The following is a 23,647-nucleotide window of genomic DNA, read 5'->3' as shown; positions in this document are numbered from 1 at the left end:
TTTTGAAAAGTGATGTATGACAAGCTATCCTTGCTATTCTGCATGTTGAGGAAAACATTTGGTACTTTTGGGGGTGATTTGGCAATGCATGCCAAGAATGGAGGGGCCTCCTTGTCCTGTGCAGCTCAGCTTTGCAACTGAAACACCAAAGCACATGTGAAGAGATAAACCAGTAGCAGGAGGAGGGAGTTCAGGGGTGAGAAACCTCTCACAGTTAAGGAACATACTGAAAATAAACAAGCTGTGCTGCACTTCACTGACAAAACTCTCTTTTCTATTTCTTGTCACCCCTTCAAAGCCAAAATGCCTATTTAGGGCAGGAATGGGCTCTAGTCAGCTGCTCCTTAATAAAGTTGTCAACTAAGATGTAATTAGAATTCATTCTTACTAGTGATGGAAAAAGCTGGAGAGTTTCGGATCACGAGACGGAATTGCTATGCATTAGAAAATCTGCCTTTTTTAAAAGCCAAACACGCTAATAAAAAAAATTAACAGGTAATGAGCCTCTGCAAAATGTTGCATTTTACAAACATGCTTGCAGAGGTCTTATTTCTGTACCATGTTTCATTTCCTGGTGGTCAGAAACACTCAGAAGTACTAATCTGAATCTTTAACTCATTTAGATGCACAAGAGGTTTAACACTGAACAAGCAACTACACAACCCCATCTGGCTGAACCTGGGGCAACTGAAATAACTAAAATAATTCCTCTGAGTCCAACCCTGGGTTGTGATTACTGCCACTCCTCCAGATGATGGCTGAGCACTTGTGTGAGTGCTCCCTAAAGCCTTTCCCCTGTCTGACAGCTTAAATGACAGGACTCTGCTCTCTCATGGATTGATTCTAACACACAGAGCCACGAAAGCCCCAGGGCTAGGTTGGGTGTATTAAACTTTCCAGCCAAAATAAGGATACCAACAGGGTTTACTCAGCCCTTGGGCTGTTGAGATTCCAAATATGTCTCGGGCACACTCTGGATGCTTTTACTACTGGAAGATGTCACACCATCTCATAAATCTTTTTCTTGAAGAGAAGTTAATTTGCTTAGGATCTACAGAGCTGCCACCTCACCTGAGCCATGACTTTGAATTCTCATTACCTGAAATGCTTTACAATTTTATCTCTTTTTATGTCCCTTTCCTGTGATTTATGTGGTCTTCTGCCTGACAGACAAGCTTCAGCAGGATCATGCCGCCCAAATACAAATATTTCACAGCAGTATTATTGTCATGCAGTCACAATATTCCAGCTGTAGTTCTCCACAAAGGGTAAAAAGACTGGTGTCCATGTTTGGATGCCAAGTTTTCTCCCCAGTCACACTGCAGCCTGTTTTCCTTTTCAGAACCATCTGATCTCAGTGTGTTGTGAAGTAAATCATCCAGTCACTCTCTTTGGAAGCTTAGAAGTCTGTCACCTGTCACCACACCTGGATGTATATACAGACAAAAGCAACACATACCCTTCTTCTTCACACTTCTACACTCAGAAGAATCTTGAAACAACAGAGGTAGCACAGCACTAGTCTGGGTCCTCCCGAGTGATTAATAGCAAATGCATGTTAAGCTATGCCCAACATATAGTATCGTAACATAAATAGCAACATAAGGAGTAATAATAGTAACATAAACAGTACTGATTACTAGGCAAATATTCAATTGGCTATGAAAAAACAAAGTGGTTTTTAGGTTGAATGACAACCATGGATTGTGATGTTGCTGACATTCCGCTATATATTATACAATATATTTTAAAAATGCATAAAATATAGTGAAATTCAAGGTGATTTCCACTGATACCTCGTGTCTACTGCTTTTATTTGCTGCATTGTATTACAGTATTTTATAATGTGGGTTTTGTGAAGGTTTTTGCTATCTATGCCATCGGTATTTTGTTATCTATGTGTTTTTGTTGTTTGGCAAGTGAGGGCGAATGGAGCGCTGCTATCATCAGTGGTTCGGCTGGACAATCCGGGCGGTGGCACGGACAAGCCGGACCGTGAGGCGAGGACATGCTGTCACCTGTGTCCCCTCAGCGACCCGTGCCAGGATGGGCAGAGCCGGGCAGAGAGGCGTGCGCCATCCCTCAGTGGGATTTTGGGAGGGTGCCTCGCCCTCCTCCGGCGCTTTCCCTGCTGCTCTCCAGCGCCGGGCCCCGGCGCCTCACACAGCCCCGGACTTTGCCCCGCGCCGCGTTCGCCACCTCTGACCAGCCCCACACAGCCGGAGCGCTCGGGAGCGGCTGCCCTGGGTACCGGGCAGCCCTGCGGCTCACGGAGGCCACCGGGGCCACTGCCGGGCCTGCAGCGATCGATCGATCGATCCACCCATTCCTCCCTCCCGGCCCGCCCCGCTCCCGGCCGGGTCCGGACCCCGCTCCCGACCCCGCGCGCCGCGAGCCTCACGCTTCAGGGCCGGCGCCTCGCGGCCTCCGATTAGCTGCCCGCGCTGGCCAATAGGAAGCTACCCCGGTCTCCGCCCCGCGCCGCCCGCCAGCGGGGTCAGGGGTGGGTCCCTTGAGCCCGCCCTCTCCGCTGTCCGATTGGCCGAGCCGCCTGTCAGTCACAGCGCGCGCCCTTCGCCCCTGTCCCGGCCCGGTTCGGCCCGTTCCAGGCGGGCGGCGCGACCGGGGCAGCCATGGAGGACGAGGCGGTCAGCGGGGCGCAGCTCATCGCCCAGGCCCTCAGGGCCCAAGTAAGAGCGCGGGACGGGGACCGGCAGCCTGCGGGCCGGGATAGCCTGCAGCGAGTGAATGTGCGCGGCCGGACTCACCGCGAGCGGCGCTGCCGCTCTCCCGGCGGCGGACGGAAAGGGCTCGCCCCGCCGCTCTGTGGGAGCGAGGGAGGGGAAGGGAGGGAGGTTCCGCCGCACAGCCCCGGCAGCGGCCCGGCCCCCGAGCGGCGTTCCCCAGGCCGATACTGATTCCCTTCTTCTGGAGAGCCTGCCCCGTTCCCGGGCCTGCCCCCTCCCGAGCTCAGCCATCCCCCGTTACCACCAAGCGATGCCGGGGCTCCTCTGCGGCTCTGCCCGTGAGAGCTGGATGGATGTGCCTCCTGCGCCTCCTTACAGCGACGAAAACTCTGTGTTATCACTAAACTGGAGATGCTGGCACGGGTCTTGGGAGAACACACTGCGTTTGGCCTGTGAAACATGGAAAAGTAGTTCAGTTGTAATCCAGATAAACGTAGTCTTCTCCATCTCTGTCTTTCCGTGGGCACAGTGCTTTCCCAGCCGTTTCTTGGGGGCTTTTTGCCGTTAATTTTCTGTGAAAGTGTGAAAGCACAAGGTGCCACGAGGCATTTTCAGCGTAGAGGAAGCTGACATACTGAGAATCAGAAAAGTGACATAGCAGGGATGTCCCAGGTAAGAATTGCTCAGTGGAAAGCGCTAAACACACCTTGACTGAGGCACTGAACCCTTGTCCCACTGCTTGTGGACTCCCAAAATCCAGGGCTTTCACAACCACAGAGGGCTGAGCTGCAAACATCAGCTGATGTTGCCACAGTGACCTGTGAGCTTCTCTGTGACTATAAATGTTACATTTTAGTTTTAGATTGCCTGTGTAGTTAGCATGTCTGTGTTTGGCATGTGCTTATTATAGCTGTCTTTTAAGAAAAAACAATCTGACTTTTCTCAACTTTTTTCTTTATAGAATATTGAATACATGTTTGGCATTGTTGGTATTCCAGTCACTGAAATTGCAATTGCAGCCCAGGCAGCTGGAATAAAATATGTTGGAATGAGAAATGAGCAAGCTGTAAGTATATATCTGTAGTGTGACCAACTCTCTCCTTAACTGTTTTACAATGGAATGAAACCCAGTTTAAGTGTTCTTACTAGAAAGAATGTGGTCTCTGAATTTTCCTTTAAAGAATCTATACAGGAGCAGCCACTGTTATTTTGGAATAATGGAGAACATTGGTGCATTGGGTTGAGTGTTTCTTTGTGCCCTTCTTTCCCCACATCATTTTAAAGTGGCCCCTCCTTTTCTGTTAAGGGTATTGCATCTTCTTTCGTTTAAAAATGCTATTCTCCAATAAGGGAGCAAGGATAGGAGAGAGGAAAAAATAATTTAAAGACAGCATGTGATGGAGAACAAAAAAAATTATAAAAAGTTATCTGCTTCAAGTGATATACTGTCAGATATTATCTGCCACGTTTTGAGATGCTCATCCAGGGCTTTTTGTTTTTATGTAGCTTTCTACACACTTCCCAATATTACCATTCTTACTCCAACTGGTAGTATTTTAGTTCTTTTTAGGACTTTATTGCCTGCTCCTTTACTTTTTTTCCCCTGTCTATATCGTGTTCTTAAGTGCCCAAAGAGGAAAGTTTTCCTGTTGATTGATAAACTTGTTCTGACAATTGTAATAATTCTAGGTTTTTTCCTTAACTGTGTTTTAAAAGCTCACAGAACAGCAAACCAGAGAAGGTAATAATGCTTCCAAGTGCTCAAAATCAACCATGAACATAGACTCTCTTATTTATATTTTAGCTTTATTGTGTAGGTGTCAGAAATTAAAGAGTCCAGCTCCTCAGCATTTTGGTGCTGTGCTGCTAGTTCTGCATGTGTTTGGTTTCCCACAGTAGTAACTCTTTCATCTCAGTAATTTCTTGGGTAATCTCAGATTGAAGATAACCTTGGGATTATATGTTGTTTTGAAGGCTTGCTGCACAAGATGGGGAGCTGGCTGCTGAACTGGTGGCTGAGGGACCAGCAACTTCCCCTCCATACCTGGTCTACAGCAGTTGCCAGTTTTCCTTAACTTATTTAGTTAATAATCTTTAGGATTGTCCCAGTCCTCAACACAGTATTGTTACAGTACTTCTTAATCAGGTGGTTGTGAGCTGTATGTTTTTGCTGTCTGATCCCTACATTGTTTTATTGGAATGTGAGAATTTAGAGGAATGCATGTCTCTGTGGAAAATCTGTAATATATGAGAAAGGCAAACATAGACAAACATATTTAAAAGGTGTATTTGAGTCTTTGAAGAACTGGGAATTCAGCACAATCTTTTATGTTCCTGTAGGCCATTTAGCAAATATTCTAGTTTTAGCTGTGGTTACTAACATGATTAAAATTAATTTCCTCATGTGTCTGTAATTACCAGAGAAGATTGCTTTGCACTGCCAAACGAGACGCTGTTCTATTTATTAGTCTTTACTAGATGAAGGAGGCAAAAAACATTCTGCTGATTACTTATAAGCTGCTTTTGTTAGTAGAATAAAAACAGCACAAAGGCTGTTTTAAGGTCAAAATGTCAGGATTTCTCTTCTTTGAGGAGTTGAAAAGGATGAATGAAGCTGCATCTTGTAGTGAGTTTTGGTTTGTTCTTTATCCTCAGTGAATAATAATTTCTTGGTAAAGGGTGAAAGGTTATGTATAGTATATTCAAGATATACTCAATATATACATGTCATAGTTTTAAATGTCTCAGTTGTATGGTCTGGATGTGGAGGATGTGTATACAGCTGCCTCCTTTATTGGTGAAGCCAGCTGTATATGATATATGGAAAATTAAGGGATTTTTTTCCAAGGGTTGAGTTTCTACCTCATTTCTAGGCCAGATGTAACAAAAGGATTTCCCTGTAAAAGTGATAAAATTTTAATTAGTAGTGTTCATAGGAGATAGGGCCCATAAACAAGTTAAAATACAATAAAATCTCATGATGAGATAATAATCAAGCATTGTACTTGTTGGTTGGCATCCTTATGTTCTTATTCTGCCTAGGATGGTGGTGGAGTCCCCATCCCTGGAGGTGTTCAAAAACGACTGGATGTGGCACTGAGGGCCATGCTCCAGTTGACAAGGTGGTGATTGGTCACAGGTTGGACTCGGTGATCTTGGAGGTCTTTTCCAACCTTAATAATTCTGTGAAAAGCTCAAAAACTGCAGAATAGAAACGCCTGATGAAAGCATGAAGCTAAAAGTAACACAACCAATACCCATAAGCCGTTCTCCTGTGGCTTGTAACATGGTGTGAATTTGCCAGAAGCAGCTCACCTGCACCCACATGCCCTTTGAACAGTGAAAACTGTGTTGCAACTTCACAGGGGCGGGTGGTTTTTGTATCTCTCCTTGGGTAATTAGAGATTGTTGCCGTTGTTTAGAAGACTGATAACCCAGCTCGGCTCTAAACTTCAAAACCCCCTTTACTATATGTTTATTTGTTAACGAAACACATTGTTTATGTTAGTTCTTAATCTTTAATAATAATTATCACTACATATTCAAAGCAATCTCTTGATATTTGTATCCTAAGTTAGTTGTGAGCATATAATATGCTGGAGTTGGTGCAGCTGTGAAGGGAATCAGGCTCAAAGAACCCTTTAATAATGGCAGCTGAAATCAAAGTGGGCATCTTATCGCCAGAGTACTCAATTATAATTAAAATCAAATCTCCACTCTATTTAAAAATGAAAGAGGCAGGTTCCAAGGGCAGAAGCTTACTTAAAAAAATTACAAAATATTTCAAAATGAGGTTTTTTTCCAGTAAGTGTTAGAACTTGCTTATTTCAAGATGGAAATATGAAAATATGAGAGAATGGGCAATGTCACATGTGAATTCTTGAGTTCTGTTGTCACCTGTAAACTTCATGATCACATGCTGTCATTTTACCAGGTGAAATTTATATCCAAATGTTTAATATCATTACAGGAATAGCTTAAAAACATACTCTGCAATAACACTGATGATGAGCTATGCCAATACATGTTGTAGATGTTACTTTTGTGATTTTTATTCAAAACATAATTTTTTTTTAAATATGTGGTACCAAAGCAGAGTGAGAAGTATTTCAGCAGCTCAGCTTATAAAAGATGATCCCAAATCATCTAATTATTCTCTCCAATGTGAGATTTCAACCTTTTGCTTGATTTCTGAAATACAGTTCAGAATGGCTGCATTTCTGCTTGTTGTCTTTCTCTTGCAAGTCCCTCTTCCATGTTCATCCAGAAGGCAGTGAAGAGCAGAACTTTCATGTTTTGTTCTATTTATTTTTTCCCCTGGTTTTAGTTGGGTTTTTTGATCTGGTTGACTTTTTTCTTTTTCAATTCCCAAATAATCCTAATGTAATATCTTGTGACAACAGGAGCCTGAAATGTGGAGAGAAGTGGAGAAGAGTCTTGAGATTTTTCATATTAATCTTCATGGACACTTCTAATAATGGGAAGGGTGAAATGGAGTTTTACTTATATTTAAGCTCTTATAGTCAGGGAAGAATCTGTACCTGCTTATTTTCAGTATTTTTGTTGAAAGTTATGTACAAAATATCATTAAATGTATAAATAATAATAATATCATTAACACCAATATTTTCAACAGGCCTGTTATGCTGCATCTGCAGTTGGATATTTGACTGGCAGGTATGTAAAGAGTGTGCAAAGCTGTTAAGAAATGCTCACTAGTTAAGAATTATCATTTTTTTATCTCATCACCTGGAATAGCAAGTGTGTCTGCTTGAATTAAATTTCAGTAAAATTTGTGTTGAATCAGATGCAATTCTTCCAGTGTGAGTTTTCTTAATTGGTAACTGCTGATAAAGTACAGTGGAGAAAACTCAAACATAGGTTTACCAAATTGCATATAAATGTTAGATGGCAGAGCAAATGTGATAGAAGAAGTCAGAGCTGTGTCAGGATAAGCCTGTGTATATTGCCCATCTCTGTGTGGGTGGCACATAATTGTTCACTTGCTTTTCTAATTGGATTGATACAGCTTCATAGTTTCTGATTTCCATGTCTACCTTTAGTCATTCACACAAATTCCTAGCCATTACTTAGTTTTGGTGACATGAGTAAAACTTTAATATTCTATATTTCAGCACCTTACTAATTTTTGTTGATTATTTATTTGGTGTTCTCTGTACTCACTTTCCTTTTCTCTCTTCCTCTTTTTTTCTTTTTGTATTTTCTGTGTAGACCAGGAGTATGTCTTGTAGTGTCTGGTCCAGGCTTCTTACACACCCTTGGTGGGATGGCAAATGCAACCATTAACTGCTGGTAATTTAACTGCATTTTTCCTTTAAAATTCTAATAATTGTGTGTTGTTACTTGTTTCAGATGTTGAGCTCCACAGTATTAAGTATTTTAATTTTCTCATTATCCACATGAAAGGGGAAAAAAGGAATTCTTCCTTTATCAACATTAAAATTAATTTAGTTACATTTTTTGTATTCTCATGGATAAAATTCTTGGTTTTATCCTACTCTATTGTGTATATATTAGAAAATCTACCGGTATAGCTGGTTGTATGGATGTGTTTGAAAATAAACTCAATATTAGCCTGTAATGCTCTCATGATGATGGAGATCATCTTAAAGGTGTTTCCTAAATTTAAATTCATACTGCCTTTGAATTACTGTATTTCATACATGAATAAATTGACAACTGCATTGTTAAAATCCCTATTTGCTCCCCACGCAGTCATTTAGAGCAGTAATTAAGTATTGAATTAAATGAGGTACAGAGGGATAGTACTTACTCCTATAAGCCTTCAGTGAGATGTGACAGCTTTGTCTGGTCTGGCCCTGAAAGCTGTTCAGGAAGCTGTACTGAGGAATTTTGGGAAGAAGCTGTAGCAATACCAAGCAGATGTGTTCACAGAACAGAATGTGATCCAGAGCAGTGTGAACACTGGAACACTGAATTAGCAGTGGCTAATGGATGAGGGAAGCTCGCTAATGGGAACACTATAAATCAAGGCTGACATTTTGAAGAAAGTCCTCTAGTGTTCAAATTCTTTTTTTAAAAAATGAGTTATTGACGAAAATTTCACTGTCACTATTTGACCTTAGACTAAAAGAGATTATAGGAAAACCTTGCTTTTGAACAGTCAGGAGTTTGATTATAAGAAAGAAGTGTGCATGTCATTTACTTATGGATTTGCAGGAGACATTTTTGAGGGTGAACTGCATTTTCAAGGGTAAAACCTCTTGATATTTCCTGCTGAAAATTGCCTGCCATGCTGCTGCCTCCTGTCCTGCCTCATTCTGTCTGTGACAATAGACTCCAAATACAAGTGTGTGATAGTTGGTCAGATTTGGAGTAAACAAGCATGCTGAAGTTACAGTTAATTTGTTTTTATCAATTTACTGAAGTTCTTCTCCTGGAAGTCCATAAGACTTATCATTATTAGTTCCATTATAGTCAAATGTTCTTTCTTCTTCACTGGTTTTTTTTTTTTGCCTTGCTTTATAAGCACTGCTCTTCAAAATGTCTGCAATATTGTGACAGTAGTACAATGATTTCCTCGAGGGAAAAACTTATTTCTAGTTAGAATTATTTAAAACTTCAAGGGCAAAACGAAACCTTTTCAAGATATAGCTGTTGGAGTTGGCTTTCTAAATAATAGACCAGTTTGGTCTACTATTGTAGAAATTGTTTCATTTGTAATCTATGAAATTGTATTTCATTTTTGGGAAGTAGTAGTTAATTTTTTCATTAAAATATTTAAATGAATTTGGAAAAGGCGAGTGAGAGGGACATAGGGTTTGTTGCTGTCAAGCAGTGTTGGATAGTAATAATCATTTTGTTGAGGGGATGAAGCAGTATGAAATGTGTAGAGCAGTCACCAAGCGAGTTTTTCCATAAAGATTTTTTGCGGAGGTAGGATGCAGCCTGAAGTTCTCATTTCACTGCTCCAGGGGATTAGAACTGAGATTTTAGATGTATGGCAGAGGAATGGCCTGGTTATGAAGCTCAGATCTAGATACGCATATCCCCAAGTCTTATGGGTGATTAAATTTAAGATTATGCATGGAACAAACTGCTAATATTTCAGCTTGATACATTGTATAGATAAATGCAGTCTATAAGGCCATATCTGAAGAGAAATTGTTTAAGAGAAAAAGCCTAGAAAGCTATAGACCCAATATTTCAGTATAGCGTAGATGAATAAGGAGATTAATAAAACAACTTTGTTGATTCAGGACTTAGCATTTTAAGGAGTTTGACCTACAATTTGAACAACAGACAGGTTTTCATTCACTGTAGGAAAATTATTTATTATATTTTGTGGCAATTACAGTAAAAATGTGCTCCTGTGGACTGCATAACCGTTATGGTAAAGTAATACTGCCTTCCTCGCATAGCTGTGAACTGATTTAAGTTCAGGACTGCTTGCAGGCATGTTAATCTTTTGTCTTTTATCTTTTCTTTTGGTTTTGGAGTTTTTTACTAAAAATAAAATACAGGGAGTTGTGCTCTCAGCCAGCTAACTTTGCTGTGTTGCAAATTATATACAAAGAAAACATAATCTTTTCGGAAAATTGTATCCTAGCTTGTTTCTTAGTTCTAGTGCTTGTGCATGTTACACTATCCTTTATAAACACACATCTTAATACATTTTGGACAGACAATACTTTTTAACTTATTAGGTGTTGTCATTCCCTCAAACCACTGTGTCACCCATATTTTCAAACTTGAATGAAAATTGCCTGCAATGGGATTTGGTTTTAGAACTTCTATGATCCAAGCCACTTAATATGGCCAAATTGTCCCAAAATTGGTGACCCAAAAGCTGCTGAGAAGGCTACTGGCTGACACTCTGATATTTAGAATACATTTCTGTGTTCTGTATCTATTCTTGTACAGATCTGGGGATGCTATATATATATAATATATGTGTGTGTGTATGTATATATATATGTATGTATGTATGTATGTATACTTAGGGGGATTTTTGTTTGTTTTTTAATATACTTTTCTAGGCCTTTGATTGTTATTGGCGGTTCTTCTGACAGAAATCAGGAAACCATGGGAGCTTTCCAAGAATTCCCACAGGTACACAGACATATGGCTTTCTACAGGAAGGTTTCAGTTAAATAATTCTTGTTTCTTCATTGTTGTAGGAAAACCAGTCCTGAACACTAATATTTCCTAGCAGATATTATAATGCTGTTGATTTGCTCCATCTACTGGTTTAAAATTGACATTGTGTAAATACAGCCCAATGCCTTCATGTTGGAATTCGTACTCTCTTTTAGGTTTTCAGCTAGTATAAATTACCTTTGTTTGTTCTGAGGTGGACAAAAGCAAAATGTCCAAGAAAATAAACCAGTTTATGGAGGAAGGAAAAAAAAGCCAAAAAACTTAAGTACATGGAGGAATGAGTATGGTTTTGACAGTTTTCACCAGTTGCTACTGCATTTTTCTATGGGGAAGTTTCCACCTCGTTGGTTTTCATCTGGCATTTCTTTCATTTTATTCATGTGGAAATTAGAAAATTACTTTGATAAATCAATACAATGGTTATTTGCCTTGATTCAGGTTGAAGCTGGCAGGCTGTACAACAAGCTGTCTGTCCGCCCAAGCAGCCTGGAAGTTATTCCTGCTGTTATTGAAAAGGTATGAAAAAATACAAAATGAGCAACAGAACATCAGGTAACTGTCTCCTGTTTAAGTTTTGAGGGTTTACTTTTGTATAGTTGTTATTCTAAGTAATTTGCTCTGGCAGAGAGGAGGTGATGGTTGATTGAGTAAATTAACAACTGGGGAGGTTCTGCCTTATGAACAATGCTGTGGAGTAGGCTAGAAATAGATCCTAGTCCAGTCAGATGCTTACTGGTCCCTGCAGTGATTTTTGTTAGCTTCAGATAGAGTTGGAAAATTTTTATGAAATAAATGCTTTTAGGGAGAGATGCAATAACTAGAAATGTAATGCTTCAGCTGTTTTACCATTGGCATGTGAAGGAGATTTGGAGGGGGGCAGTGGAGATGGTTGTGTTTGGGGTTTGAGTTTGGTTGTTGTTCTGTTGGGTTTTATTGAGAGTGAGAAAGAACACATCCTTATCTCAGTGCCTCAGAGAGGATTAGAGAAGTCTCCTGGTACTGCTGTAGCAGCCCTTCAGCCATGTAAGCCTAAATTCTGCATACAGTCATACTGTTTCCAGAAGTGCAGATTCAGCAGAGCATCTACCTGCAATAGAAGAACTGGGATCAAAAGTAATAGAGAACAGAGGCATTGGTTATCTTGGTTTTACTCTGTTTGTGCTACTTTAAGTAGAATTCAGCATGAATATTTAATTTTGTATCTCCAAACATAACAGCTAATAAAGCCATTGTCTCATTGCAAATGAAACAAAGAATTTAGAGGCTAATACTGTACATCTACTGAAAGGCTTCAGCCGGTATATAAGAGAAAGTGTAAATAGCTGTCAAAACCTTATTTTGTTGGTATAAATCCATGGAAGCTCCCACTGTGATTAATCAGCAAAATGAAACTGTACACCTTGTCTGCCTACAGCAGAGTTTTCTTGCTTTTTTGAATATAAATGTTTTTAAAATCCTGTCAAACAGTGATTAAAGCTGTGATTGTATGTTTTCTAGGCTGTAAGAACCAGTATGTATGGTCGTCCAGGTTCCTGCTATATTGACATACCCGGGGATTTTGTGAATCTTCAGGTGAATAAGAGCTCTGTCAAGTGCGTAAAGATTACATTCATTATTTTTAAAGTTATTGAACAAAAGAAAATTCATTTATAGGTCAATTTCTTTCCTAAAACAAGAAAATCTAGCCTCTAAACGTGACATTCCATCATAACATGATACATATTACAGTTTGTAATGAAATGTGCAAAAAAGAATGAGTTAATATGTTAATATAATGATGTCACTCTGTATATCTCTGAAACAAAACTACCTACAAGATTAAAGAGGAAAAGAGGGAAAACTTCAAAGGCTGTTTTGAAAAAAATATTTCCTGTTCTAATAAATGCTGTGGCATGGTGTGTAGCAACTGCAATTTTATGCTAAACAATAGGTTTTGTCTTTCAGCATTTCTTGTTTTGAATTTTTTAAAGAGTCTCTTTTGTTTTGCTTGGCAGCAGGTACACAGAATGCTGCCTGCCACCTCCCATCAGCATGGCTGAACACTCTGCTGTATCCAAAGCAGCCTCTGTCATTGCTCTTTCCCAGCAGCCTCTGCTCATCATTGGCAAAGGTAGAATGCTTTGTTGTAGCTTTGAACTGTGCATGTTCAGGACAAGAACAGTGATTGCTTTTCCCTGGAAGTGTTACCCATCTTCTTTTTAGTCCAACAAACCAACCAACCAGTAGTAAAAACACAAAATTCTTTGGATTTTAGTGTTAAAATCTGCTCTGGTTTTAGAATTTTTTTCTGTTCTTTAATGGTTTATTTTTCATCTAGTTTAAAGAAAAATCAATTGGTAAAATACAAGTTTATGTAGAAAAAAATCAGATAACTATTGTCTTTAATCCTAGAGCAAATACCAAGGGATCACTTCCAAAATTCCAAGCAATTTAAATTCTATTAAAGAAATTATATTCTCTGCTCTGACATATATAGCAAGAATCAGAGTAACCAAAGGTCATTTTTCTGTTGGTTCTTGCTGAAAGTGCCAGCCTGCCTGTGTGGGTATGTACAGCAACACAACAGGTGCTGCTGCTGTTGCTGTTTTACAGACTTTTCTTTGTACTCTGCCAGTCTAATAAATTCCTGGAGATGGGGGGTAATTATTTTCTGTGCTGCTTCACTTCTTTTATGCCTCCTTGAGGAATGTTAGCCAGTGCAGTGGGTGTTTCTGTTGAAGATACAGGTCAGCTAGGAAGAGAATTAAAGTAACCAGCTCATTTAACCCAGGCTGTTTTCCTGCAGATATGGGGAATGATCTCTGTCTGGGTTTAACTGGGGAGTGCAGTGATTGAACTGAGATGGATCTTATGATTGATTAGGTAATGAAATTGAAAACAGAAGGTAGATCAGAAGAGATTAGGGTTTGGTTTTTTTCTCTCTGGCTGGATACACAGGAAGAAAAGGGTGTTCTTTGAAAGTGAAAGGTGGAAAACTCAAAAAAAAAGTGATATGTTTTGTCTATGTCAGCAATTGAGAATTTACTCAACAAATGTACCTGGACTTTCTGCTATATATTGTTGTTAGCAGAATTTTTTTTTTGAATGATTTGCAAAAGCATATTTTTCAGGATTTAAGGCTCATAGATTCAAGCCATTGCACAAAGACCAGTCAGTTAATTCAGGTTGCCTGGGCAAGCTTAATTCAGCAGCCATGTACTGCTGTAGCATCACAGGAAATGTATGCACAAACACATACCTTTGCAAGGACTTGTTTGTATTTCTCTCTTTTCTCTAAAGGCTTCTAGTAGAGTCTTTGGGCAGGTTGTTATGGAGCAAGGGGTAAGCAGGAAATGACATGACACAACATAAAGATCATCTTGTGTTGCTGCTGCAGAAGTCTCTGTGCCATAATACCAAATTTCACTCACTAAAAAATTGTCATTTTAAATAAACAAGATCTCCTATTTTTCCCTTCCCTGCTTCATAAAAATTGATAAAAGAGTTCAGCTGAAGTCTTACAAAAAAACCAAGCAAACAAAACTTGTTGTTGAAAATATGTGAAATTTTAACCGCAGATATCTGTGATTTGGCATGTTTAGTTTTGAGTTCTTCAGAATGAAAAGTAACAGGCAGATTTCGTAGTGGAAAACAGTGCTATTTCTGCCATAATGTAATCAACTTAATTGTAGTTCAAGCAAATACAGTTAGTTTCTGTGGTATTAAGCAGTCTCTTTCATTTCATTCAGGTGCTGCTTATTCACATGCTGAAAACAACGTCAGAAAGCTGGTGGACCTTTGTGGACTGCCTTTTTTGCCTACACCAATGGCAAAAGGAGTAGTTCCTGATAACCATCCAAATTGTGTAGCTGCAGCAAGATCAATGTAAATATAAAGCAAACAGCTGAGAAACAGCTAGGAATTTTGGTGGGCTACAGATGCCAGGGAAGAGAAAATTCATACCACAAAAATTTTTTCAACTATGTTTTGCACCACACTGTACAGCACTGGCGATCCTGCTGGAAAAGGGACAACAGATTTAAGTGGATCACTTTAGAATGCTGACCAGGAGGATACTTTGAGATATTTTATATTCTGTAGCTGTGAAACCTATGGCAAGTAGATGGATTAATGTTGCTAGTGTGTATTTTGTAATACAAAACAGAGCTGGCAAACAGTTTATGTTAAACATTTAACTTCGTGCACTAGACAAACTCCTTCTTTTTACTTTACAACCTTAAACAGAAGCTTGAACTGCCCATGTTGCAGTTGAAGTTTTGCCAGCTGTTGTTTCTGTGTGGTGTTTGCAATACCCTATCACTAAATTGCACTTTATTTATAAAGAAAAGTAAGATATTTCAAACTACTCTGAACAACTATGTTTAAAGGGATTTTTAACAGGGTTTTTTTTTTTGGCTTTTGGTAAAATTAATATGAATGAACTCTAAGAACACCACTATGTATGAATATGCACAGTCACTTTGCAGATGGAGCATTTATATACCCTGGAAGTAAAATGCTGTCCATTACTGAGCATATTAGCTTTAGCACTGTTAAGCATGCTGCTAGGCAGAATGGAGACTAAAATATACCAAATATTGTCTGCCTATCTGGAAGATAAATTATGGGAGACTAAACTAAGAGGCCCATACCAATCTTAATTTTGTCACCCACCGTTGCCAGTGTCACAATAGCAAGTCTTTTGCTTCAACCTGAGCATTATTCTAGCATCTTGTTGGTTTCCCAATGTAATGATTCCTCTCCTATAGTGTAATAGGAGAATAGTAATTAATTTTCTTCTTAAGTTCCTTAACTTTAGAGTGGCTTGGTGATTGGCTGTATAAAAGGATACAGGGTTTTGGGGCTAAGCAAGCAGCTTAGAGCAATGAAGAATTCTATGTGTATTCTGGGGTTTGCTGTGGTGGTTAGGGTTGTTTCTAATTTTGCAGAGACTGTTAAATGTAATAGTGATTCCTTCTTATCTGCTTCTGTCATTTCCCTTTATTAGGGCATTACAGCATGCTGATGTAATCATCTTGCTTGGTGCAAGGTTGAATTGGATTTTGCATTTTGGTCTTCCACCAAGGTATCGACAGGATGTAAAGGTTATTCAGGTAAGCAGGAAAATTATTATCACTGAATAGAAATCTTCTGTGTTCTAGCATTGACCAGAGCAATTATTGTAAAATATTTTGGTAATGTGTTTCATGTGGCAAATACTGCCATACGGACAGTGCAGTATGGTGCATATAGTTATGGTAATTCTCCAGAAATACTTATGCTATCTTTAATTATTGTTTTTACTTCCTGATTTTTTTTTCAAGAATGCTTACAATATTGTTCCTAGTATCAAGAGCTTGGTGCTGCTGTAATGAGGAGGGCATACACATCTATGCAGTTGACTAATACAGGGTTAGACTCACAATACTGTTGTGATCTTTGGAGCATTGGGATTTTTGTGATTGAAAGAAAACTGTCTTTGAAATTGTGGAATCTTTCATACTGCTCTCTTGGCTGATTTTTTTCTGAAAAAGAACTGCTTTCAGATCCTGTCATAATGTAAGAGCTCAGTTACTCAGAAATGAAGTAAGAGGAAGAAAGGCTGTTTAAGTAATTAATGCATTTGACAATCTGCCAGCTTTTAGAAAGAGAAGTCTTTACATTGTGTCCTTAAAATCTCCTCTCCAAGACTCTGTGATCAAATAGTAGTGGTTGATTCAACATATTGGCTGTCCTGCTTACACTGACCTGGAACATAGTCTAAAGTTCCAAACTTCACTTCAAACTTAATAGCATTAATTTTTAAGCTAATTTTTTAAAAATACATGTTATTTTTGCAAATATTATTTTTACAAATAATACATATTTTATGTTTCCTCTTCCTAAAAAATTTAAAGATAACATTTTTTCATTTCACTTAATTTTTTTCACTGTCAGAGATTAGTATTAAAACACTAAATCAGTTCATAGTCTGTGTGACCTGGTCAAAAATAACAGTTTATGTAACCTTAGAGGGCTCATGCATCACTGATAGATTTGCTTCAGTAATTGCAACTAACTTTTCAGTTTCTTCATGTTAAGTTCTTACTGTCAAGTAGCATACACACAGTTTTCTCAGTGAGAAAATTGCTGCTTTGTATAGGTATACCTGCTTTTTAACCTAGATTTTTAGCTCACATACAATGCTGTAATAAATTTCTACGGTGTCTACAGGAGCTTGAAAGAAGCAAGCAGTCAGCTTTAAGGATATATATAACTTGTCATTAAAATAGGTATGTACCATAGGGTTTTACTTTGTATAAAACGTTTCCTGATGTCATGTCAAGGAAAGACAAAGGAAGTTACCTGTGCAGCCAAAATAGGGTGTGAAGACAATGTTAGGCATCTATGCATGTTGGGGCATGTTCCTCACTGGAACTGAAAAAAAAAAATTCTGGCTAATATCCTTGAGTTAATGGTTGATTTTCTTTTTGAAATACAGATTGATATTTGTGCAGAAGAGCTGGGGAATAATGTAAGGCCAGCTGCAACTTTATTAGGTGACATAAACGCCGTGACTGAGCAGGTAACGTAATGTCCTATGTCCTCTGATTTTGACCTCAATTTCCTCTGATTCATGTGATCTAATTTTCCAGTTAAAAATAAAAGAAAAAAAAAAACCCAACTGTTCAAGAAAAACCATTTTTCAGGCAGTATATTCATATTGTATATCCAGTCTATTCTCAAATTTTATGTTAAAGATTCTGATTAGTGTTACTGTGATTGTGCTGGGATGGTTCTTAGTAATGTTATTATTGATGCTTTTGTTGTGTTTTAAACATGTTGAAAGACCCCTTTACAACATTCCAATATTGTTCCAGCTCTTAGAAGAATTCAACAGAAGATCATGGAAATATCCTTCTAATTCAGAGTGGTGGCAGAAGCTAAGAGAGAAAATAAAGAACAACGAGGAAAGATCGAAGGTAGTGTGACATTAAAGAAAATAAAAGGATTCTTGCAATAACAGGCACTGATAAACTGTCAGTTTTATAACTGGTCTATATCCAATCTCCTCAATTATATCTCAGTTAAGTCACCCAGACTTTGAAAATTTGTACCATTCTCATACAGGCTTACACTTCTTATGCATAGAAACTGTAATCATTATAGGTTAAGTATTCTATGATTTTGTATAAATTCAAGCTGTGTAGAAATCATTGCACTTTGGGATTGGATTCTTAAAGCCATTAGTAGGAGACCACAGCCAGAGCGGCTGTATTATGGGCAGTGACTTCTAAGCAATAGACAGATATTCCAAGTGGAAACTGGCTTGGGCGAAGCCAGTTTTAATGATTACAATTAGTTTTCTTCTAATTGTAATCACTGTTTGTAATTGTGCAGTTTAGCAATGCTGGTCTAGCTTTAATCTATGTAAAAAAGAAGTAGTTGTTAAGGCAAAGAGACCACAAATGCTTGGTATATACCTAACTTTGTGTAACTCATATTCTATAACTTCAGGTGCATGTTCCCAAGACTGGGATCTAAAATAAAGTCATTTTAGCAGATTGTGCTTTTGAATTGTCTCCCAGCACACAGATTACAGCTCACTTAGGGTTGTAAATAGTCACACCTGATGTAGAAAAATTTCATGAGCCTCTTGGGTTAGAGTTTTAATAGCTTCTGCTAATGATAGGCCATTGAAGGGCTGCTGAGCTTGTTGAGCCTCTGATAAATATGTTGTGTCACCAGGATAGATAAAGAAGGAGTGACCTTGATGCAGTGCCTGAAAAACCAAATACTCCAGCCTTACCTAGCAGAGTGTATTTTATTTCCATCATTATTATTTATATGTCTCTGTTCTGCACCCTAAATTCTATTCATGGGAGTTACTAATATCTTTTCTTTTAAAGGGATTAGCACTGCAGAAATCTCTGCCTATGAATTATTATACAGTCTTTCATCACATCAGAGAACTGATACCCAAGGACTGCATTTTAGTAAGTGAGGGAGCAAACACCATGGACATTGGACGGACTATGCTTCCAAATTTCTATCCCCGGCAAAGGTGTGATATCTTCTGTTCTGACTCAACATGCTACATTTCTGCATAAATGTTTTCATTTAGCTAAGAAGTATAATGGCCTGGAAAACAGAAGTATGATATGTTGGGAGAGGGATTAAGGAAAGTTCTCCGCTCACATACTGATGTCCTGTCATAGAGTGTAACAATTCTCTGCGTGCTCTGCAGCAGAATGGTGATAGTTGCTCTCTTCTTATGGAAAGGGGGTGATGAGCATTGTGTTCAGTTCCCTGACCTTGATGTTTGTTTCTGTGTTCAGAGTCTGTGGTAAATATTGATGAAAAATAAAAACAATCATTTGGATTCCTATGTTGAAAAGAATTCACATGAAGAGTTTTTCTTTGGAACACTTCAGAACAGGGAAAACTTGAAAATTGGATTATATGTTGGGCATGCTTTCATGTAAACCTGCATGACTAAGGTGTGGGTACTCAAAATGCTGCTTTGTGAGCAAAACAACCAACAACACCCATCTACTTCCAGTAGAGCTGGGGAAAGAGTGTCTATTTTCCCCCTTATTTAAAATAAGTACACAGTAATGTTACTGGTTGTCTCGTCAGACTGCACTGCACATGTCTGAAAGGAAATTCAAGCAGTTAACCCTAGAATAATCTAGTGCTTTATGTACTTTTGTATCCATTATGTGCTTCTGATGGAAATGATCTAACTAAATTATAGCTTTCAATTTGATTTCAAATGGTTGAACAGAAGACTAAAATTTGAACAGCAGTATTTAATCAATGGCTTTCAGACTAATAGTTATATTTTCAAGGAATTAAATATAGAAATATTTCATGTTGTCTGTCTCTACAGTAATTGAATGTTTTTGAAATACTGTAACTATGCAAGCTAAAAGCATATGAGAATAGTTCTTTATTGTAGCACTAGTGTACAAGAGTTCTTCATTTCAATTTGAGTTTTCCAGTATGTTTATATTACTTAAAACATTTGCAGTTTTATCAAATGTTTGGCTGACTATAATAATCTCTGCATGTGGTATCTCTTTATACAAATTGTTTATAAAACAATACTTGCATACTATATGGCAAAGTATTAAAAGTAAGGCACCATGAATTAATTAAAGAGATTGAGTAGAAATAAAGGGACAGTAATTCTGTATTCTCCCTTTAGGCTTGATGCAGGTACTTTTGGAACCATGGGAGTGGGGCTGGGTTTTGCCATAGCAGCTGCCATGGTAGCCAGGGACCGCACACCTGGAAGGCGAGTTGTCTGCATAGAAGGGGATAGTGCTTTTGGATTTTCTGGAATGGAAGTGGAGACTATCTGCAGGTAACTGGTTTTTTTTGGCTCAAGAAGATGCTCTTCAGGGTCACTTTAACTAGAAGAACTTAACTGCTGGTAGGTGGGGCATCCATAAAACACATGAAAACAAGCCAGAAAACATGCATGCTCATTTTTGATGTTTGTTGTGATGTAGTGCTTTACTAGTGATGGTTGAATCATATTTCAGGTGGAAGTGGTTTGGTTTTTTTCTCATTTTACTTGTAAGGAAAATTACACTCTTAGCATCTTACAGAAGGGGGCAAGTATTTCAGAATTCTTCCAAATACGTCTTTTTACAGATACAACTTGCCAATCCTGATAATTGTAGTAAACAACAATGGGATTTACACTGGTTTGGATGCAAATTCCTGGGAGCAAATCTTAAAGTTTGGTGACCTTGCTACATGGTAAGCATCTTCAATGTCCTTTGTAATTATGGAAGTGACCAAATGGTCATTCTCTTATTTTTAATGCTTTATGATCCAGATTAAAATTACATTTATAAAATCAATTTAGTCTTGGGCTAGGTTCATATAAGTAAGAACCAGTTACCAAAAGCAAACAGCCAACCTACTTCCAGCCTACTGTTTGCACAGCAGCACAGCAGAGAGATGATTCTCTGTTGGTTTTCTCAGATTCCTGCAGCAGCTCAGCTCACGCAGTATAGAGTTCATAGTGGGTAACTTTCAAAATCCTGATACTCTCCAAAATTACCTGAGATCTGAGTTTACGCAGGACTTCTGTTTCTGAGCTGAGATCTCTGTACTAAGAGAACTAAGCTAAAGCTTAGCTGAGAAATGACTCCACAAGGTAAAAATTAGTATGGTACCCTGTAAACACATCTGAGGTGATACAGCAACCATAGTTCTTTCAGCCCAGAAGAATTCATCAGGCCAGCACAATAATCATCTTGCACTTTAAAATTGGTGCTAAAGTAATTAAATTAGTCAGCCTGGCAATTTTCCCATGCCATTAGTCATGTTTTCCATTCTGTTACAGTGTACCTCCTGTTTCTCTCCTGCCAAATGCACACTATGAGAAAATTATGTCTGCCTTTGGAGGTAAAGGATACTTTGTTAAAACACCAGAAGAATTGCAGAATGCTCTGAAAGCAAGTGTGGCTGACAAGCAAACACCTTCTCTTATAAATGTAATGATTGATCCACAATCTGAGAGAAAGAAACAGGTGTGTATGTTTTTTCCTTTCTTTTACTGCAAGCTTCATAGTGGTAAGCTTCTGAAAACCTTAGGGACTATCATTTAAACCACAGAGGAGGCAGGATGGTTGCAAGGAAGAAAGATTGTTGTTAGAATTGGGAGATGGAAAAAATAGGTCCTTTTACACCATGCCATCTACTTTCCTTGCTATCTGCTTGTTTGGGTTTTTCCCCCTACTGGCTGTATAGTGTCCTTAATGACTGTTTCCAGAATTTAAGGTTATTCCTTTTCATTTTAGACCAAAGGAGATGAACCATTTTTAAGCACTCTTTATATCCTGTGGATTCCCTCTTACTGTTTGTCCATTCTGATGTGGTTTTTATTCTGTGTTGGTTTGTTTTTTTGCTTCCAGGAATTTCCCTGGCTGACTCGTTCCAACCTGTAGTAGAAGAGGAAGATGATGGTGGTGCAAGGCATCATGTTAAACAAAACTGAGTTGTTTTCTGGAAGTGCAACTGATACAACTGTATTTGCATAAGCATTGGAACAAAGTGGGATTTTAGAACTGCTGTTAGAGGAATCTTTAAATGCTGAAATTAGGTAATTGTAAAATGAGAAAGACACATATGAAATGTATATCAGGCCTTCAAACAGATTGTACACAAACGCTAATGATAAAATTATATACTTTTTCTTTTACTCAGAGTAATACCCATTATCTGTGAATTAAAATCTTGAATGTTCTGGATGAACAGAATAAGGTGAGGGTTTTATGCTCTCTGAAACACAGAAGTGTTTGCCAGTCTGCAATTATAGTAGCTTGATTTTTAACCAACCACACCACCATTCTGCTTGTTAAAACCTTTGTCCTCTAAGGACCAAACTAAAGCATCTTATTGTGAATAATTCCTGATTGACCTCATTATGCATTGAAGCCTGTTGCATTGGTCGTAGCTTCCTAATTTTACAGATTTTTCATCTTCTTCTGTATGTAGAAGTAGTGTATTAAAAATGCAAACTTGCTCAAGGGCTAAGCTTCTGTCTACTGAATTTGTTTTTACTAACTGGAACTTATGGTGTTTGTAGGAAAAGCAAACCCTGGATTTTTGTTTGAAGCTTAGCTCTTCACAAACACCACCATGTCTGTAGGCTGAAAACATGGCGTTATTTATTAGTGAGATTTCCAGTATTAATAGATTGTAAATCTTTATAATCAGAAGCATTATAAATAAAACATTACCATCACCATCACTGAAATATCAACAGTGACACCATCAAAAAGACCACAAAGAAAACCCGAAAAACCCAAATGAAAACCAAATTTTTAAAAATCCCTCACCAGAACAACAACAATAAAAACTATTAGACTGGAGCATAATGTTAATTTTGGATGGCATCACAAAGCAACCACCAGTGTTTGTGCTGTGGCTGGCTAATTGTACAACAAAGGTTCTTCCTGTAACTGCATGGAGGCCTAGAGTCCCACCTGCACTGTGATGCAGAGGTGACATTTGAAGCAGATATTTGGCCTGCCTTGTATTCTGTCTACTGTGTTTTCATTTGTTGCTGCATCTGACAATCTGACTTAGAGCTCAGACTTTAGAAATTAAGTAGCTCTTTGTCTATGCTTCTGTCATGGCCTACAACAGTTACTATGCAGGATACTCTTAAACAGATTACTTTATATTTGCATCTGATCTTAAATGCGAGGTTCTTTGTTGTTACATGCACAGAAGGGAATATTCTGTCTCTGATTTGGGTTTTGCTTGCCTTATTTTCTATTATTCCATTGTCAGTAAGTGTTAGTTATCTAGTGGAAAGCACTTGATGACCTAAGGAAAGAAAGCACTGAGCTGGCAGGGGATTGTGGCCTGCAGTCAGGTTTGTTCCAAAAGGCTTGGCTTATTGGGTCTGGCACTTTGGTTTGGGTCTGGCCCAAGGCCATGGGTTACTGTTAGGCAGAGGAATGTAGGAATTTCTCTGCACACTGGTACGGGAAGATAATATCTGAAAGAAATAATATCCAAAATAATCTGAAGTGCAAAAGGATAAAATCCTAGAATGAATACAGCTCACAAAAAAATGTTAGGTTGCTGAGTTGCTGTGTTCTCTGGGATACTCTGCAAGGAAGGTGGAACAATGTTGAATCTTGACATTAATTTTGTTTCATTCTTCTTGTCTCACAAATTCATTTTGATATGTTTCTCTGATTAAACACAACCCGTTATTATGATGTAAAATATCTGTAAGAGTTAATGCTGGAACTGACCACAGGGGAGATAATTTGCGTTGGATAACAAATGTAGAAAATACTATTTTATACTTGAAAATTAATAAA

At 38.5% G+C, this 23,647-nt stretch overlaps 2 protein-coding genes across 4 annotated transcripts in view; one reads left to right on the top strand and one right to left on the bottom strand.

Moving 5' to 3' along the window:
* BTD (biotinidase) overlaps positions 1-3,111 on the bottom strand; it is a 10,388-nt gene extending 7,277 nt beyond the window's left edge. The window contains exon 1 of one of the 3 annotated variants that reach the window (XM_030971305.1): positions 2,989-3,111. The gene's annotated coding sequence lies outside the window, so the exon portion shown is untranslated. Of the gene's footprint in view, positions 1-2,401; positions 2,904-2,988 lie in introns of those variants that run through there. The other 2 variants (XM_030971303.1, XM_030971304.1) reach the window with 2 other exon arrangements.
* Positions 2,470-23,647, top strand: HACL1 (2-hydroxyacyl-CoA lyase 1). The gene is made up of 17 exons (XM_030971302.1): positions 2,470-2,690; positions 3,649-3,753; positions 7,324-7,364; positions 7,920-8,000; positions 10,709-10,781; positions 11,268-11,345; positions 12,327-12,421; positions 12,827-12,939; positions 14,558-14,693; positions 15,817-15,922; positions 17,290-17,373; positions 17,669-17,770; positions 18,698-18,852; positions 19,999-20,157; positions 20,451-20,558; positions 21,151-21,337; positions 21,722-23,647. Exons 1-17 carry the CDS (start codon positions 2,634-2,636, stop codon positions 21,752-21,754), a joined length of 1,713 nt encoding a protein of 570 aa, XP_030827162.1. The 5' UTR covers positions 2,470-2,633; the 3' UTR covers positions 21,755-23,647.

This window comes from Camarhynchus parvulus, chromosome 2 (assembly GCF_901933205.1).
Source record: "Camarhynchus parvulus chromosome 2, STF_HiC, whole genome shotgun sequence".
Taxonomy (NCBI): Eukaryota; Metazoa; Chordata; class Aves; order Passeriformes; family Thraupidae; genus Camarhynchus; species Camarhynchus parvulus.
The sequence above is the reverse complement of the archived record's forward strand: the minus strand, read 5'-3'. Positions and strand labels throughout refer to the sequence as shown.

Excerpts from the sequence above, each read along its gene's own strand:
- HACL1 (XM_030971302.1), top strand. The coding sequence starts at position 2,634 with ATGGAGGACGAGGCGGTCAGCGGGGCGCAGCTCATCGCCCAGGCCCTC. Across the intron at positions 2,691-3,648 it reads CCCAGGCCCTCAGGGCCCAA|AATATTGAATACATGTTTGG; the intron begins GTAAGAGCGCGG and ends TTTTCTTTATAG. Across the intron at positions 17,374-17,668 it reads TAAACGCCGTGACTGAGCAG|CTCTTAGAAGAATTCAACAG; the intron begins GTAACGTAATGT and ends ATATTGTTCCAG.